General features: G+C 56.5%; 1 protein-coding gene across 1 annotated transcript; it reads left to right on the forward strand.

The window, feature by feature from the left end:
• Window positions 1-1,832: 1,832 nt before the first annotated feature.
• DRC11L (dynein regulatory complex subunit 11 like) lies at window positions 1,833-17,289 on the forward strand (the record flags this gene model as incomplete). The annotated part of the gene is made up of 19 exons (XM_081147705.1): window positions 1,833-1,843; window positions 3,670-3,997; window positions 4,895-5,014; window positions 5,390-5,575; window positions 7,741-7,812; window positions 9,184-9,386; window positions 9,828-9,912; window positions 10,385-10,504; window positions 10,642-10,717; window positions 11,429-11,535; window positions 12,270-12,353; window positions 12,445-12,500; window positions 13,653-13,735; window positions 13,913-14,020; window positions 14,623-14,822; window positions 15,262-15,348; window positions 15,592-15,769; window positions 16,128-16,366; window positions 17,182-17,289. 19 exons carry the CDS (start codon window positions 1,833-1,835, stop codon window positions 17,287-17,289), a joined length of 2,451 nt encoding a protein of 816 aa, XP_081003831.1.
• Window positions 17,290-17,380: the final 91 nt, after the last annotated feature.

Raw genomic sequence — 17,380 nt, forward strand, 5'->3', positions numbered from 1 at the left:
TTGTTTTCCCCTAATACTTTCTTCCCCCTCATTTCAGAGCAAATGGGTGGGAAGGTTGTTGCGGCTCCTAACTTTTCTTCCCCAGTTGTATTTCAAAAAATCTCAAACCCACAGGAAAAAATTGCAAGAAAGTACAATGGCCACTTGTATGTCCCTCACCCAGGTTCACCACTTAACCTCTGACCCATGTGCTTTTTTTTTTTTTTTTTTTTATATATAATATGTTTTTATTGATTTCAGAGAGAGGAAGGGACAGGGAGAGATAGAAACATCCATGATGAGAGAGAGTCATTGATCGGCTGCCTCCCGGACGCCCCCTGCTGGGGATGGAGTCTGAAACCCAAGCATGTGCCCCGACTGGGAATCGAACCGTGACCTCCAGGCTCATGGGTAGACACTCAACCCCTGAGCCACACTGGCTGGGCTGACTCCATGTGCTTTTTCTCTCCCATTCAGCCGCTGCTCCAGCTTGTGGGCATGTGGCCCATAAATACTCTCCCAAGCACCGAGGGATGGGGTGGAGGGGTGGGAGTCAGTGACTAAGTCAAAATCTCCTATGTTCTCTTTGTGAGCATAGAGATAGACTGTCGCCTTCAACTGCGTGTGCTGAGAAGGCTCCCTGTGATTGTGGCTGCCACTGGGATGCGTCCTTCACACGAATTTGCTCGTACACGGGGCCTCACATGGAGGTGCCGAGATGAACCATCCACACCTGGGTCCCGCAGCTAGCAGGGGGCAGGCCCAGCCCTGGGCCCTGAGCCTCAGCTCCTCCTGACTCTCACCTTGCTACTCAAGGTGCCCTTCAGAGTCCCGCAGTGTCTGCAAGGCTGGGAGCTTGTTAGGAATGCAGAATCTCAGGCCCCCCTCAGACTGTGGAATCCGAACCTGCATCTTTTTTGTTACCCAAGGATATTTTTCCCCCATTGATTTTTAGAGAGAGTGGAAGGGATGGGGGGGGCAGAGAGAGAGAGAAACATCTATCCATGTGAGAGAGACACATTGACTGGTTGCCTCCAACTGCACACGCCCCAACTGGGGCTGGCGATCGAACCTGCAACCCAGGTACGTGCCGTTGACTGGGAATTGAATCCACGACTCTTTGGTGCATGGGCCGACCCTCTAACCACTGAGCCACACCAGCCAGGGTGGAACCTGCATTTTGACAAGGTCCTCGGGTAACTCGCACGCACTCTAATGCCTGAGAACTCATCTGAGGCTCCTCCTTGCTATAGCCTCCCTTCTCCCTTCCTTTGCCCTGTGACTTAGGCATGTATTTCATTGTAAGTCCCTACTTAACACTGAGCCAAAAAGGTCACCACCAGCTGACCAGAGTCAGGAGAAAATACTTTTGTATTTTCCAAAGAATGGGTCCCCTGAGCCTCCAGGACAGTCACACAGCAGAGTAAATGAGGCTGGGTCTGCATTAAGGAATGTAGGGCTCCTCCAGCTGGGACGTGCAGTTGGAGTAAGACTTTCAGGACTAATATTCAGCAGAGCCTCGCAGTGACAAGGTGACTTCAAATAGGGACAATTATTTTATTTGACCCTCACAAGAAAAGGAGCCACAGCTGAGCCCACATTCTGCCCTAACTTTCCAGGGCTTGCTACGAGGGAGCCTGCCTTCCCTTCAGGGTGCTGCCTTCAGAACGTCCTCTGAGATGTGTCCCCAATCGTGCCCCCCCAGCCCCTCCCCCTCACAGCCTTAGAACATTGAGACAATGGGACAGAACCCTTAAAACTGGGCTGTTCTTGGGGTGCAGTCAGAGTGGAACCACAGAGGTTCTGTGGATTCCTCGACCAGCTCACCAAGGGCAGCGTGAGGAGTGGGCACCATGTCTGAGGGGTAAGTTGGGGCTGGAGTGGTGCTCCCAGGGCTGGGAGAGCAAAGAGCAAGCTGCCTCCTCTTCAAGATCCCGTCAGGCTGGGGCCGATGGGTGGAGAGAAGGACTTGTGGGGAGGCGGGGTCCATGCTGGGCCAGGACCCCAGACTTTCACACAGCAACCCCGGTTGCTCGAGCCTGTGGTCAGCTTTTGCCCTTCAGACTTCCCTTGGGCTATTACATCCAGAACCAGGGCTCTGCTCGGGGGAAGGGACCATGCTCTACACCAGGGGTGGGGAATGTCCAGCCCATGGTCCTATACGGCCCTCAAAATGATTTGGTCTGGCCCTGCCAAGGCAACCGCAGGTGGGACTCAAAATTTAATAAATCTAGGAGCTTTTTTCCTAGCTAATTTTTATTTATTTAAGTTCCTTTATCTTTATTGTTGAAAATATTACAGATGTCCCCTTTTTATCCCCATTGATCCCCTCCACCCCACATCCATTCCACCCCCAGGTTTTCCCCATACCAATGTCTGTGTCCATGGGTTATGCTTATAAACATATAAGTTCTTTGATCAATCTCTCCCCACCCACTCCCCCCTCCCCACCTTCCCTCTGAGATCCCTCAGTCTGGTCCATGCTTCTATGTCTCTGGATCCATTTTGTTCATCAGTTTATTTTATTATATTCCACATATAAGTGAGATCATATGACACTTGTCTTTCTCTGACTGGCTTATTTCACTTAGCATAACACTTTCTAGTTCCCTCCATGCTGTGCCAAAGGATAAAAGATCCTTCTTTTTTACAGCTGCATAGTATTCCGCAGTGTGAATGCCCCACAGCCTTTTTATCCACTCATCTACTGATGGGCACTTGGGCTGTTTCCAGATCTTAGCTATTGGAAATTGTGCTGCTACAAACACAGGAGTGCAAAAGTTCTCTACGAACACAGGAGTGCATAAGTTCTTTGTGATCGGTGTTTCGGGTTCCTTAAGATATATTCCTAGAAGTGGGATCACTGGGTCAAATGGCAGGTCAATTTTTAGTCTTTTGAGGAAACTCCACACTGTTTTCCATAGTGGCTGCCCCCGTCTGCATTCCCACCGGCAGTGTACTAGGGCTCCCCTTTCTCCGCACCCTCGCCAGCACTTGTTGTTCATTGATTTGTTGATGGAGCCATTCTGACAGGTGTGAGGTGATACCTCACTGTGGTTTTAATTTGCATCTCTGATGATTAGTGACGTTGAGCATTTTTCATATGTCTCTTAGCTATCTGCATGTTCTCTTTGGATAAGTGTCTGTTTAGGTCCTTTGCCCATTTTTTAATTGGATTGTCTTCCTTTTGCTACGTTTCAGAGCTAATTTTTAAGTTGATAATTTTGTATGGCCCGTGAATGGTGTTATAAATATCCAAATAGCCTGTGGCAGAAAAAAGGTTCCCCACCTCTGCTCTACACTCATCCCTCACCCTACTTCCCACCCACCGTCCTAGACGACTGCAGCATCCCTGGGCTGCACCCTCACCCTGGAGGGACCCACTGTCTGCCGATTCCAAAGGGCCTCTTCCTTATAGGGCGCCCCTAGGGGCCATGGCCATTCTTCATTCCTCTAGTCACCCCAATTTCATACGTCTAAACCCCGGTGTGCTCTGTAGCTGTCTTTCCCTTCCGCTGAGGACCCCTCACGTCACTGAGCTCCAGGTCGGCGCCATCAGTAACCTTAACATTACACCTGGAACCCGAGTTCACGACCCTCGAAAGGCTCAGCGGCGCCCCGGCACGTGCACACCCCGTTCCCACGCCCCTGGTGCTCGGAGCACCCCAGCGTGCGCTGCCTCCTCTCCAGGGCTTACCAGCGCCTCTGGGACTCCTCCCACGTGACCCTGCAAGAGCTGCTGGACCAAGAGCAGCCCCTGCTCGAACCCCAGCCCAGCCAGGAGCGGCAGTCCTTCCAGTACAGGATCTCGTTGCTCTACCTGTACTACCTGGGGCTGCTGCGCAGGTTCGACATCCTCTACGACCAGATGGTGCAGCCGCAGAAGCGGCGGCTGCTGAGGCGCCTGCTGGACAGCGTGGCGGGCCGCGTGCTGGAGCTCAAGGAGGAGATGGTGCGCCTGGACCTGAGCGAGTGCCACTGCCTGGACCACGTGCTGCAGGACCTCCAGCTCACCTCGGTGCGCCGGTGGAGCCACGCCCGCGCCAGCGGAGGGTGGGGCTGGAGCTGGCCTTGACCTCCTCCTGACACCCCTGGGACGTCTACAGGGGAGGGGTGGAGGGCAAGCAGATCCATCAGGGAATGGGGTTTGGTCCCCGGGAGAAGGGTTTCAGGAACTGGGGTGGGAGTGGGGGTGGGGGTGCATGCAAGTAGTTGGGGGGTGGCTAGAGAGTCGGACTGGAAGTCCAACGTGGCTGGAAAGACCCATGAATGGCAAGGGATTGAAGAGTCCTCTAGAGGCTTGCTCCTCAAAGTGTGGTCCATGGACCAGCAGCATCGGCACCTAGGGGCTCGTTAGAAATGCAGACTCTTTGGCCGCACCCCAAACCTACTAATCTGTACCTGCATTTTAACAAGACCCTCAGGTGACCTGACGGCACCAGCAGGTTCCAAAGCGCGGAGCCTCTGCACCGGCCTCCAGCTGGCCCCAAGGTCATGGTTCACTGCTCCACATCCAAGGCAGTCTCAGAGTTGCCCCCACCAGCTGCATCAGACTCAGCTGTTGACTTGAAGAAACAAACAGATTCTCCAGGCCCTGAAATCCTGATGCGGTGGTCTGGGGAGGGCCTGGGAGTCTGCATTTTAAGAGCTCCCCAGTTGATTCTGGTATACCGCCAGGTTTGGGACCATTGCCAGTCAGCTACCATGACCCTCCAGAATTTAACTCTGGCCACATGGTCGAGGCAGGGGAGAAGCGGGTGACTGTTGGCGGGTGTGCCAGTAACCTGCAAAATTCCCACTCTGGCGTGGAGGAAAACAGTGCCAGGGTCTGTGCACGCAGCTGAAAACAGGAACGGATCGGCCTGATGGCCCGGCTTCTGATTCCTCACCCTTTGTCCCCCATATTGCCCCAAAGGCAGACCTGGAGGTTCCAATCCCCAAATACTTCCTGCTGGAGCAGTCCAACATTCTGCAGGAGCGAGAGCACATGCTGGCCGAAATCCTGTCCAGAATGGAGCCAGTGTCCTTCCAGGAGGCAAGCCAAGGGGACACCCTCCCACACTCCTCTCCTAGCCCCGCTCGGGGAATGGAGAGGCCACGCTCCAGGACACGGGGAGGCCCTGCCCTCATCTTCCCATCCCGGGCTCCTCTTGTCTTCAAATCTCTCGAATGAAGGCGCCTGGCCGGCTCAGCCCGTTTGAGAGAACTCTTTGGGTAATCCCTGGCCTCCTTCAAGACTGCTCTTGTGTCCTTGTAACCTTCCAACACCAATATAGAGGGCAGGGCTTGGGCACCTAGATGCCCTGGGAGGATCATGCCCCAGCATGTCCTTCAGTGTCCGATTTCCCAGCTGCCCACCTGGATGCAAGCCCTCTCTCATCTCCTGTTCCTTTGCCTCTCCTCTGGCCAGAGATTTCCATCAATGAACCGGACCAACGCCATAATCCTGCTGCAAATGGCTGAGCGGGCCAGGCAAGGCCGGCTCCGAGCCGCCTTCATTCGAGAGATTCGAAGGCAGGAGGAGCGGGATCAGAAGATGAGGGACAGCGGGTATCACAAGTTCAATCAGCACCAAGCAGCTATGACCATTCAGAAGGTAACCCCTCAGCATCCAGGAAGAAGGGCAAGGCAGTCCTCTCCTCCAGGAAGCCTGCCTAGCTTAGCAGTTGATAACAGAGGTGCAGGTGCTTGGATTCTGTGACCACACAACTAGATTCTAAACTGAGGACCTTTATAAGTCAATAATCATGTATCTTATTTGTTTATTATTTATTCTACATCTCTAAAAGGCCTTAAAGTAGGATACCCTGAAAGTCCTAGAAACAGACGGATCATTAAAATTAGGGGAGAGCCCAGCCGGGCATGGCTCAGCGGTTGAGCGTCGACCTAGGATCCAGGCGATCAGGGTTCGATTCCCGGTCAGGGCACATGCCCGGGTTGTGGGCTCGATCAATGACTCTCCCATCATTGATGTTTCTATTTCTCTCTCTCCCTCTCCTTTCCTTTCTCTGAAATCAATAAAGACACATTTAAAAGAAAGTAAATAAATAAAATAAAATAAAATTAGGGGAGAATGATCCATAATAAGGTAGCAGAACAGAGTAGATGATCATTTGAGAAACTCTTAAGACCGTTAAAAATAAGTCACTAAAATGTACCCTGAGCCTCCTGGCAGCTGAGGCAAAAGGAAACAGGATGAAGAGAACTGATGTGATCAAGGTGTCCTCGAGGTCTGTGCCGTCGGGAGTCACCCTCTACTTTCATATGGAAATAGCACACTCACACCCCATCCTGCTCCCTGCAGAACACCAGCCCCGTCCTAGGTTTCCCTGTGCCTTCTTACTGTCCTGGTGGCCATTCCACACCTCCTAGCCCCTGCTGTCCCCGCAGCGTGTGGGCCTGGCCTCTCTGTCATTGGCCAGGAGGCTGGGCAGTAGCAGCTAGCAGCTCGATGACACTGGAGGGGCCCCGGGAAAATTTCAGTGCAGAAAAGGGCCCCTTTGCTTCTGTAGCTGTCACCACTCCTGGGGCCCTGCTCTGTCACTGGAAGCCACTTGCCACCTTTTCTTTCCAGAAGCAGGCCAGAATGGCTGGCACGGGGCTGGGTTTTTCTCTCCTCCCTCAAGTCCCAATGCTTCAAATACTTCTGTCTGCCGGCCAAAGAGAGGAAACTTAGAACCACTTTCTATGAAAAACCTAAAGCAAACCAACCAACAAACATCACCCCTGAGAACAGATACCCTCTTTTTCAAATGGGATAGATGTTGCTTATTGACAGGTAGGCAGAGTGTCCCAATCAGAGCCCCTGCATTTGGGTGACCGGCCCAATGTCCGGCTGCCCCATGGAGGAGGTCCTCGCCTGCAGGGCTCGATAAAGCAAGCCTTTTGAGAGGATGGTCAGCCCCAGGAAGAGCCCCACTTCCCCCCAGGAGCCAAAGCAAGTCACTTTGTCCATGTTGCCAGACATGAAGGGTGTGGAAATCCTGCATCACAGTCTTCAAGTTCTCTGGTACCGACACTGATCAAAAGCTTTTATCGTGGGCTTTTCCTCTGGTAGTCCCAGGGGCCAGGACAGGCGCCTGCCCTGCCTCCCTCTGCCCAGTGCCTCTCCCTCTACCAGCTGGCCCCAGGTTGCCCACAGGTCTGAGAGTGGCTGGCGGCTTGGGCGAAGAGTCAGGAAACCTGGCCCCATCTCAGCTCTGCAGTGACAGGCTCTGGGCCTGGGAGAGGAGAGATTTTTGTCCCATCTCCAGCCTCGGTTTCCTTGTGTTAAAACTGCAGGAGTTAATTAGGGGAGCTCCATAGTCCCCACAGCACTGATGTTTGTGTGCCTGGATGGAATCGAGTATTTATCCCAAATGCTATGGGTGTTCTGAGACATGAGAGTGATAAGCGTTTCTTGGAGGTGGTGATACTTGAACTCTGATCTGTGCCTCAAAAGATACAGCAGATTCAAGGGTGGAGATGAAGAGGGAATTCCTGGGGGGCCCTGAGGAACACAGCCTTGGAACTGGACGGCTTGGGTACATCCCTGCCCCACCCTGTTCCGGGCTGTTCTTGCTCAGATGGCAGTTGCCCATGAGCTGCCCCCAGCCCCCAGGTGCCTCCCCAACTCCTTCCCTACCTCCCACCCAAGTGTCCCCTAGCCAGACCTTCCAGGGAGTGGCTGTTGCTCCTCTCTGGGGCTAAGCGGAGAGCCACATCCCAGAAGAAATGCAGTGTGAGGAGTGTCCGGGCCCATGTGTCCTCCCCCTCCCCCAGGTGTGGAAAGGTTACCTACAGAGGAAACGCACTCAGCAGGACCGGCAAACAGAGATGGCATTCATTGTCATGGTGAGTCCCTCCCTGGCCACATGTGGGGGCATGGGGCCGGCCAGTGCATGGGAGCCTCCCCTCCTCTGTCCTGTGTCCTAGCCTCAGAGCTCAGCCCTGTACAGCCATCCCTGCCCGCACCACCCGCCACTCAGGACTGTGGTGGGCGTGATGGGGAGGGGCGGGCCAGCGCCAGGGGACCCGAGGGATCCTTCAGGGTTTGGTTGAGAAAGAAGGAAGGGCAAGATCGCCATGGTCAAGCGCGTCCCTTCCCACTCTCCCTCTCCTAGAGCACTTTGAAGGATCTCAAATGTGGGTGCAGGGTGAGGGATAGAGGCACCTAGTATCTTGGGCCCCATCTCCGTGCCCCTGGCTGAGGAGGGGCTGCTCTGGGGGGCCAAGCAGAGGGAGGAGGCCACAGTTGGGATGGGGCACATCCTTTCACACCGGATCATTTTGGGGGGACCATGGGCTCCCCACTTGCTCTGAGGGCCCGAGACTGGCTTCTCCTCTGCATGGGGGGAGCAGGGCTAAGTGTCACATGGGGGAGTGTGGGTGGTAAGAGGGGCAGACCTGGCTGTGTGCACAGGTGGTGAACATGTCCCGCTCCCTGAATCTGTCCTTTGCTCTCTGATGCTTCCTTCATCCAGCTGGTCTCCGCTGACTTAGGGTGACAGGGGTGAGGGACATGATTCCTGGGAGGGGCTTTGCAGTGCGCAGAGCCCATGGAGGCCTGGCTGATAAAGGGGTCTGGGAGGGGCACAGAGATTGGAGACAGGGCTTCGGAAGGCTACTCTAGGAGGCTTGGGGGCTTCAGAAGGAGGGATGGCCAGGGTCCGTTGCATGGAAGTTGAGGTCAGAGACTTGTTGGGGAGATGACGAGCTGAACCCCCAGGAGGCCCGGGGTCAGGCTTGGGTGGGGAGGGGGCAGGGGGCCATGGCACAGCGGTGGGTGAGGAATGAGCCTGGCCGCCCGGGCCCATCAGCAGTGTGAGCTCAGCGTTTTCAGTAATTGTCTCTGCGCACAGTGATATTTAAAATACATTTGGGAGCCAATGAGGCGGGAAAGTGGCTGCGAGCGGGGCTGCCAAGGCGGACGCTGGGCGGGGGGTGCGGGGGGGGGCTGGGGCCGCAGGCTCACAGGGGAGGGTGTGCTGGGGGAGCGGGCAGGGGGGCCCGCCCGGATGCATCTCGCAAACTCATTATCAGAGTAATTTACACAGGCGAGCTCCGGCACCACACAATTTCTCCCGATGCAGGCAAGCCCGCTGTTCCGTGCGGGTGTGCACGCGAGGCACACGTGCAGGGCTGCTGGGGGCAGGTGTGCGAGCCTCAGGCCGGTCCTCCCCACTTCCACTCCTGAGTGCCTCGGCCCCCTCCCCATGTCCCCAGGCCCCCTTGCCCAACCAGGTGGACTTGAGCACCATGTCCCTGGCCAACCTCGGGAAGGATGTCCGGAAGTTCCGCCAGGAGGAGCGGGAGGAGGAGTTCCAGTTGGCCATAGTGAAGACCAAAGACACCCTCAGGGAGACCGAGGAGCCCGACATGAAGGAGAAAATTAAGGACCAGATCCGACAGTGGTTTATCGAGTGCCAGTCAGTGTCCCCAGCCTCAGCTGACTCAACCCTCAACCCCTTTCCCTCCTCACCTATGTCCCCACACCTGTCCCGTCCTCTGGTCTAGTCTGGGCCCTTTTCTCCACTGACCCCCGTCCAACCAACACACCGCTAACACATTGGGACCATGTCCACTGCAGGACCATCTCCACATATGACTTCCAACTTCCCCACGTAGAAGAGAAAATGCCAGGATGAGACAGGGAAAGCACCCAGGAATGTCCTCTCAGGGATCTGTCCTTTCTGTTCTGTAACGATGTGTCCCTTCCCTCTCTCCCTCAGTCTCCCTGGTCCTTGACCGCTCCCCCTCCCTCTCTCTATCCCTCTACTCATCCATACAGCCACCCTTCTACCCGCCCTTCCACCCTCCCATCCGCCCACCCACCTGTCCATCTCTCCGACCATCTTATGTTCCTTTAGTGCCCTTACTGGCCGATTCCCCAGTTATCCAGATGAGTCTTTAGGTGGATCCTACCAGATCTTCTCAGACAAGACTCCAGAACAGGTAACCTGGAGGCGGGGCAGGAGACTTGCTGCGGTTGGTGGAGTCTGAGGTTACAGAGAGTACTGAGTGCAAGCTGAGGGTGGCGGTGGGGTGCTGGGCGAGGGCAGCCTCAGTGGGGGCAGAAGTGGCCAGAAGAAATATATGTAGTTAGGAAGACTGCATGGTTGGGGAATGGGGGTGCCTGCATCTGGAGAAGGCGTCCTTGGCCAGAGAGAGGAAACACCTGGTGAGACTATAGGAGCTCTAGCACCCCAGGGGCCAGGAGAGAGAGCAGCGACGCCAGTGAGAACACTTTGTCACCCGATGCCCCTCTTCCTGGGCCCCAGGGAAGTCTGTGGACTCTCAGCCATCTGGACCCCACAGGTTCCCCGAGGCCTTGGGGATCCTGAGGCCACCCAGCCACAGGCCCTGGTTCTTACTCCTGTATAATGCCCCTGGTCTTCTCTGAAGCATCTTTTGTCCTTGGTCACAGGTGAGAATGGAGCTGGAGCTGCAAGTCCAGGAGGACAGTAAAAAAGACCAAGACAAAAAGAAGGAAAAAGGGAAGGAGAAGAAGGCGAAGAAAGGGAAGGAAGACAAGGCCAGGAAGGGGGTAAGGCGCTCCCGCTGCCCACGGGGGAGGGAGCAAAGGCCCAGGGCGATGCCTGTGGGAAGGCTGGTCTGGGTGAGAGCTGGGGTCAGAGTGTGTGAAGGTGGGGGGGTCAAGGCCAAAGGGTGTTTCTATCCTAGGAAGCAGATACAACACTGAAAGTGTTGCCGTCCAAATTTATACCCCTGATCAACGCGGGACACGAGGAGTATAAAAGTAAGGGGGGGAGGCTGGGCGGCTGTCCGGGCCATGTGGGGCCCTGGAGTGATCCTTGGTTCCCAGGGAACATGGACATGTGCTGTGTGGGTCATGAGGTGACGCTGTGGGTGTGTGGGCCAAAGGAATAATACCAAAGGGAGAGGAAGTGGGGTCGTTAAGGGTCTGGGTCTCAATCCTGCAGTCACAGGCCTTGGGATCAGGCCTCTGTCTGTGGTCTGAGGAGAAGCAATGCCAGGTGAGGGCAGGGGCCAGCCTGGGTGCGTGTGTGAGAGACAGACAGACAGAGGAATGGAGTGAGAGAGAGGTGGACCAGCCTGGGTCAGGCTCCTGCCCTGCATGAGCATGTGTGTGTGTGTGTGTGTGTGTGTGTAAGAGTGAGTGTGAGTGTGAGTGTGTGAATGTGTGCGGGTGAGCCTGTGTGTATGTGAGAGTGTGTAAGCGTGAGAGTGTGTGTGTCTGTGTGTGCAGGTGAGCATGTGTGTGTGTGCATGTGTGAATATGTGTGTAAGAGTGAATGTGTGGGGGTTAGCCTGTGCGTATGTGAGTGTGAGTGTGAATGCGCATGTGTATGTGAGAGGGTGTGAGTATGCGCATGTGTATGTGAGAGGGTGTGAGAGTGTGAACGTGTGCGGGTGAGCGTGTGTGTGAGTGTGTATGCGAGCAACCCCGGGACTCTGCCCTCCACTCTGTCCACCCCTCCGCACCCAGATGTATGGAAGAACCGGCCAGACCACATATACCCCAATCAGAGTTTTGACCCCGAGACGCTGCGGGCGGAGAAGAGGAAGGAAATGGAGCAGGAGATCCGGATACAGGTGGCGCGCTGACCCGGCCTCCCCGCGGCGCCCTCTCCCACCAGGGCCTCCGGCCGCTCCGGGCTCTGTCCCCTGTCCTCTCCCCCCAGGCCCACGGCTGGCTCATCCTTTATATATATCACCCCCTAGGCACGGCCCTCCCTGCATAGCCCATCTCGCTCCACCTTGGTCCCCACGGCCCTCTGTCTCCCTGGGTCACTCTTTCTCCCCTGCAGCCTCGAGGTGAGGGAGTGGGGGGGGGCTCTCTGCCAGGGTCGTGCCCACCATTACCCTCACCAGCCCTTAAAGAGCTCCTGCGATGTGCCCTTGGGAGCATTAGATCACATGATCTTTCCAGCGCCCCCTGGGATAAGCACCACGATTTTCTCTGATGCTACTCGTGAAAAAACAGGCTGAGAGGTCATACAACCCAGGGTCACACAGACGCTAACGGGTGGGTCTGGGGCTGCAGCTGAAATGCCCACCCACTCCATCCTGGGGCTTCTCCCCACACTGATGCCAGTTGAGAGCAGGGCTCATGAGTGAGCAGAATAGGGATTAGGATTGAGTGTGGACAGGTGCAGGGACCAGGGACAAATGCCAAGGCCAAGGGTTCCAAAAAAGACATAGGAAGGTTGGTGGCCACCTGCTGCCTTCACGGGCTCGCCTGGCGCTGCTCCGAGGCTGCTGTCTTCCTCTCCTGCCTCCGTCCCCAGCCCCTGGCCGCCCCTCCACACTCTCCGCTGTCTCCGCAGGTGGACGAGCTGATGCGTCAGGAGCTGAAGAGCCTGCGCCTGGCTGTGGACCGGGAGATGGAGAGACCCTTCAAGGCTCCGAAGGCAAGAGGAGGGGCCTGGCTGGGACAGGAGAGGGCACACAGTGGGGGAGGCAAGGAACAGGACAATTTCCTATGTACTTGTTTCTATCCAGAAAAAAAATGGGAAGAAAGCTTGGAAAAGAAAGGAAAAGGACCTGACCCCAGACAGGTAGGTAGCAGACTCCCCGCCTTATTGTGGGTAGTGGAGCAAGCCCCGGCCCAGGACAGATCCGACTGGTGGTCCTGGTTCTGATGCTGTGACCTCAGGAAAGGCACTTAACCTCTCTGACCCCTTGTCCTTATTAACCAAGCACCTCCCCTGCCAAACTCACAAGACAGCTGTGAGGATCAGACAGGAGCTTAAGAAAGTGCTTTGAAATGACGATGCAGAGTAAGATGTGAGTGGAGTATTGTTATAAATGCTCCCTCCAACCTCAGCCTTCATCAGCTCTGTCCCTTCCAAAGCTACACCCCCCCCGGACTTCCCACTCTGGGGCATTGAAGAACTTGTCAGTGGTCCCATTCTAGTCACTGCTCTAGTGAAGTGAGTCGTGAGCACGTGGATGTTAGCTCCTTTGACGGCCACCCCTCTCAGAGCATCTACACCTTAAATGTGGCTTCTAGAAAGAGGGCGATGAGTCACCCAGTCGACTGGGTTTCTGCTGGTGGAACTTTGGGCCACGAGCAGACTGATGGAGGGCGCTGGTCCTGCACCCACCCCCTCAACCCACAGAGCCCCTGCTGCATATGGGCAGACTGCCTTGTGGACCTGTGGGTTGATGCCACACCTCTGGCACTGGCTAGACCAGTGGCACTATTGATTTTTTTAATAATTCTAAACTTATCTTTATTGTTGAAAGTATTTCAGATGTCCCCCTCCCCCCCCCCATTGATCCGCCCCACCCCAGGCCTTCCCCATACAATTGTCTGTGTCCATGGATTATGCATCCCACCCCCACCTTTTTTTTTAAAAAAAACTTTATTGATTTCAGAGAGAGGAAGGGAGAGAGAGAGAGAGAGAGAGAAACATCAATGATGAGAGAGTCACTGATCAGCTGCCTCCTGCACGCCCCTTACTGGGGATTGAGCCCAAAACCTGGGCATGTGCCCTGACCGAGGATCGAACTGCGACCTCCAGGTTCATGGGTGGATGCTCAACCACTGAGCCACCCTGGCCAGATGGCGCTATTGATTTTGACCACAGGATGTAGGGCAGGAGGGTCCCCTAGCCCCTCTCCTCATGCCTGCGACAACACCCCACTCATCTCTTTCTCCATGTCCCTTCGTCCTCGGAGGGGCGCCCTGCACCATCCTCTGCCAGGTCCATGTCCTCTCTGTTTGAAGAGCTTGTCATCTTCGGCTTTCTAAAGAAGAGCAAGACAGTGGCACTGAAGGACTACATTGGTGAGGCCCCTTCCCAGCGCCTGCTCCCAGGCTGAGGAACGGTGCCCAAGGACCCCCAGCCATGGCCTTCCTGCAGTCCACCTACCACCCTCCGAAATGAACCTTCTTCTCGAGTGGCCCTCTCTCTTGGCCTTGCCCAAGTGGGTGCCACTCACCAGGTGGCCACCTGTCCCCCAGGTGACTGCCTCTATCTTGGATCCACTCTGAGTCTGGCCAACAAGTTGCCCATGCCTTCCCTGTTTGACATTCGGCAGAACGTGGCCTTGTACGGGGTCCTTCGGCTCGGTGAGAGGCCCTGGGGGAGGTACGCCTGGGGTAGGGTAGTGGGGTGGCTGAAGTGGGCATGTGTAGCAGAGACCTCCAATGCCCAGTGCCAGGGCCCTGTGCTGGATTTCTCTTGCCCACCTCTACCCCTACTGGAGGTCACACCCAGCCTGGGCCACCCCAGAAGTCAGGTGGGCTCTTGACCTGCTGAGGAACCCACACTTGCAGCCCTTTACTCAGTTCCAAGTGACACCCCATAGTCTGTCCCATTCCCAGAAGACTGGGGTCTTTCTGAAGCGGTTGGTCCCATGCCTTTAACTGTACCCCTTCCTAATGCAGGGGTGGAAGCAGATGGCATAGGAAAGAGAAAGGTCATTGGAAGGGGCCAGAGGGCCCCCTCCTGACACCCACAGTAGTCATCGCGACTGCTAAGCCATTGAAGCCTTCTAGGCTGCTGCTCTTGGCATGCTTGCCTGGGGGACTCTCAGGCCAAGCGAGGAGGCAGTGCGGCCAGGATGTGAACCTCATCTCGGCCAGCCCCGGGCCTTGACCTCGCCTTACACCCTGTCCCACCCCTGGCCCCCGATGGCCCACGCCTGCCTCTGGCCCATTTTCTCTCTCAGGCTCCCCAGATATACACTCACTGGCTCCCCTCATCCGCTCCATCCTCTTGGTGGGCCCCCCGGGCATGGGGAAGAAGATGCTGGTCAATGCTGTGTGCACGGAAACCGGCGCCAACCTGTTCGACCTGTCACCTGCCAACCTGCTGGGCAAATACCCTGGCAAGACCGGGGTGCAGATGATAGTGCATATCATCTTCAAGGTAGGACATTTCTAGTTCTCAGACTGTGACAACGGAGCAGGGTGGGCTTCGTGCTCAGGAGGTCAGTCATCCACCCGCCCACCTAGTCGGTGTGACTTCAGGAGCTGGTGAGGCCCTTGCCAAGCCCTGCTAGGAGCTTGTGGACACCTGAAGCCCCTGTAATGAGGGAGGTGGAGGGGAAAAGGGAGGAGAGATGAGGCTCAAGATGGAGCCAGCCCAGCTCCCCAGGGAGGGCAGGGACTGGGCTCATATCGAGGTGCGATGGGTGTGCAAAGGGCTGGTGGGGGGAGGGGGGGCAGGCAGGATGTAGGAAGTGGAGGCTGGGGCTCTGAGGCCGCCATTGCCCGAGGCCGGCCCTGACCCTGGCTTGGACTGGATGGGAAGGTGGGTCTTGCCCAGGGATGTCGAACATCAGGTTTTTGTCCTCTGACCCGTCCAGGTGGCTCGGCTCCTGCAGCCCTCGGTGATCTGGATTGGGGACGCCGAGAAGAACTTCTATAAGAAGGTCCCAAAGGAAGAGAAACAGGTGAGGGTGCATGGCAGGCGGCCGGAGCCCCTAGCAAGCCACTCCAGGCGCCACCTGCTGTGTGGCCTTGGACAAGTCCCCTGTCCTCCTCTGGCTGTATTTCCGTATCCTTAAGCAGGACTGACAGCCGCTCCCGCCTGCCTCTTGGGGTTCCTGTGAGCGTGGACAGGCACCTTGAGAACTTAGAAGCCGGTAGGATAAGTCATGTGTCCCGACCCCCCAAACCCTGTCTCCCCAGAGCAGATGGACCCAAAGCGAATAAAGAAGGACCTCACTAAGGCCCTGCGACTGCTGAGCCCCGGAGATCGTGTCATGCTGATCGGGACCACCAACCAGCCGCAGCTCGCCGAGATGAGGGGGCTGTGCCGGACCTACGAGCGGATCCTCTTCATGCCCCGGCCTGATTACGCGTCCCGCTATGGTGAGGCCCAGGCCAGAGAAGGGGTCCAGGGACCACCCCTGCCAGGGCTCCCCACCCTCCTTCCCATCGCCCACTGTTGCTCTGAGGCTCCGAGCAGCACCTCCACAGCCAGGGGCTCTGGGAGGGCTGGCTGCTACACAAACAACCCAGTGGCTGGGTCCTGGCCTGGTTCTGCAGACGCCGGCTGGCCGCTTAAGTCCTCGCATCACATTTCCTTGTGCTGAGCGGGGAGGGTGATCCCTACCTTCCTGGGAGGAGAGACTCACTCTCCAGAAACACAGCTCATTCCAGACGCAGGCGGAGGTCCCACGTCCTCTCCCTGCCCCATGTCTTCCCCATGCCCTCCCCATGCCCACAGTGCTCTGGAAGCATATGCTGCTCGCCGAGAGAGTCCAAGTGACCCAGAGCCTGGACATCAGTGCCCTGGCCAAGGTGTCGGATGGTTACACACCTGGTGACATTCTCCAAGCCATCCGATTGGTGCTCACAGAGCGGCGCATCCTGCAATTGCCCAAGCGGCCCCTGGTGGCCTCAGAGTTCCTGGGTCACCTGGCGAAGATGGAGCCAGTGCACAGGGAGGAGGAGGAGTCCCTAAAGGTGAGGCTTGGGATGGGAGAGGGAAGCCGGGGGAGGGTTGTGTGCCAGCACCAGAGGGAGGCAGCCCTCTGAAGCCCCAGGCGGACAGCACGCCTTGGGCCCCCCTCTCTGCTCCCCCATGGAGTTCAGCCTGGGAGGGAACAAGAAGTCACAGGGGGCCCGGCAGGTGTGGCTCAGTGGCTGAGCGCCGACCCATGTACCAAGAGGTCACTGGTTCGATTCCTAGTCAGGGCACATGCCTGGGTTGTGGGCTCAGTCCCCAATACTGGGCATACAGGAGGCAGCTTATCGATGTTGATGTTTCTCTCTCTCCCTTTCCTTTCCTCTCTCTCTAAAATCAAGAAAAACATATTTAAAAAAAAATTTAAAAATGAAGAAGTCCCAGAGAAGAACATGTGGGCAGGACCTGCTCACCTGGTGTTCTCAAGAGTGGGAGCCTGAAAGCGCCACCTATGTGTTAGGGGCCCATGGTTGTTTCTGGCACCAGCTGCCACTCACTTCCCCACCTCTGAATCAGAGGCCACCCCAGGGTGGTGGATGGCCATGGGAGCACAGGAGAGAGGGCTGCAGGGCGGGAAGGGGTGGGGGTGGGGGTGGGGGGGAGAAGGGTCTGTCCCAACAGTGGCTGACACTGTGGCCTGGAGCACGTGGTGGGGGCAATAGAAACTACGGCTCTAGCAGGATGCCGGGCCCGGGAGGAGCGGAAAACCGGCTGCTGTGGACACAGATCTGTCAAAATGGAAAGGGTGAGGTCAGGGGCAGAGCCGAGGGCCAGATGCAATGCGCTAGCCCCCTCCGCCCCTCCTCTGACCCAGGACTGGTACTACAAGACCCCGCTGGGTAAGAAGTGGATGGAATTTAGCAAGGACCAGGACGCCGCCGAGGAGGCCAAGCTGGCAAAGGAGAAAAAAAAACGGAAGTGACGGCCAAGGCTGGGTGTCCGAGAGGAGCCGTGGGACTGGGGGCAAAGAGGCCAGGGGGCAGAGACATAAATGCCCAGATGGCTCAGGGACC

Source organism: Miniopterus schreibersii (genome assembly GCF_964146895.1).
Source record: "Miniopterus schreibersii genome assembly, chromosome: 9".
Lineage (NCBI taxonomy): Eukaryota > Metazoa > Chordata > Mammalia > Chiroptera > Miniopteridae > Miniopterus > Miniopterus schreibersii.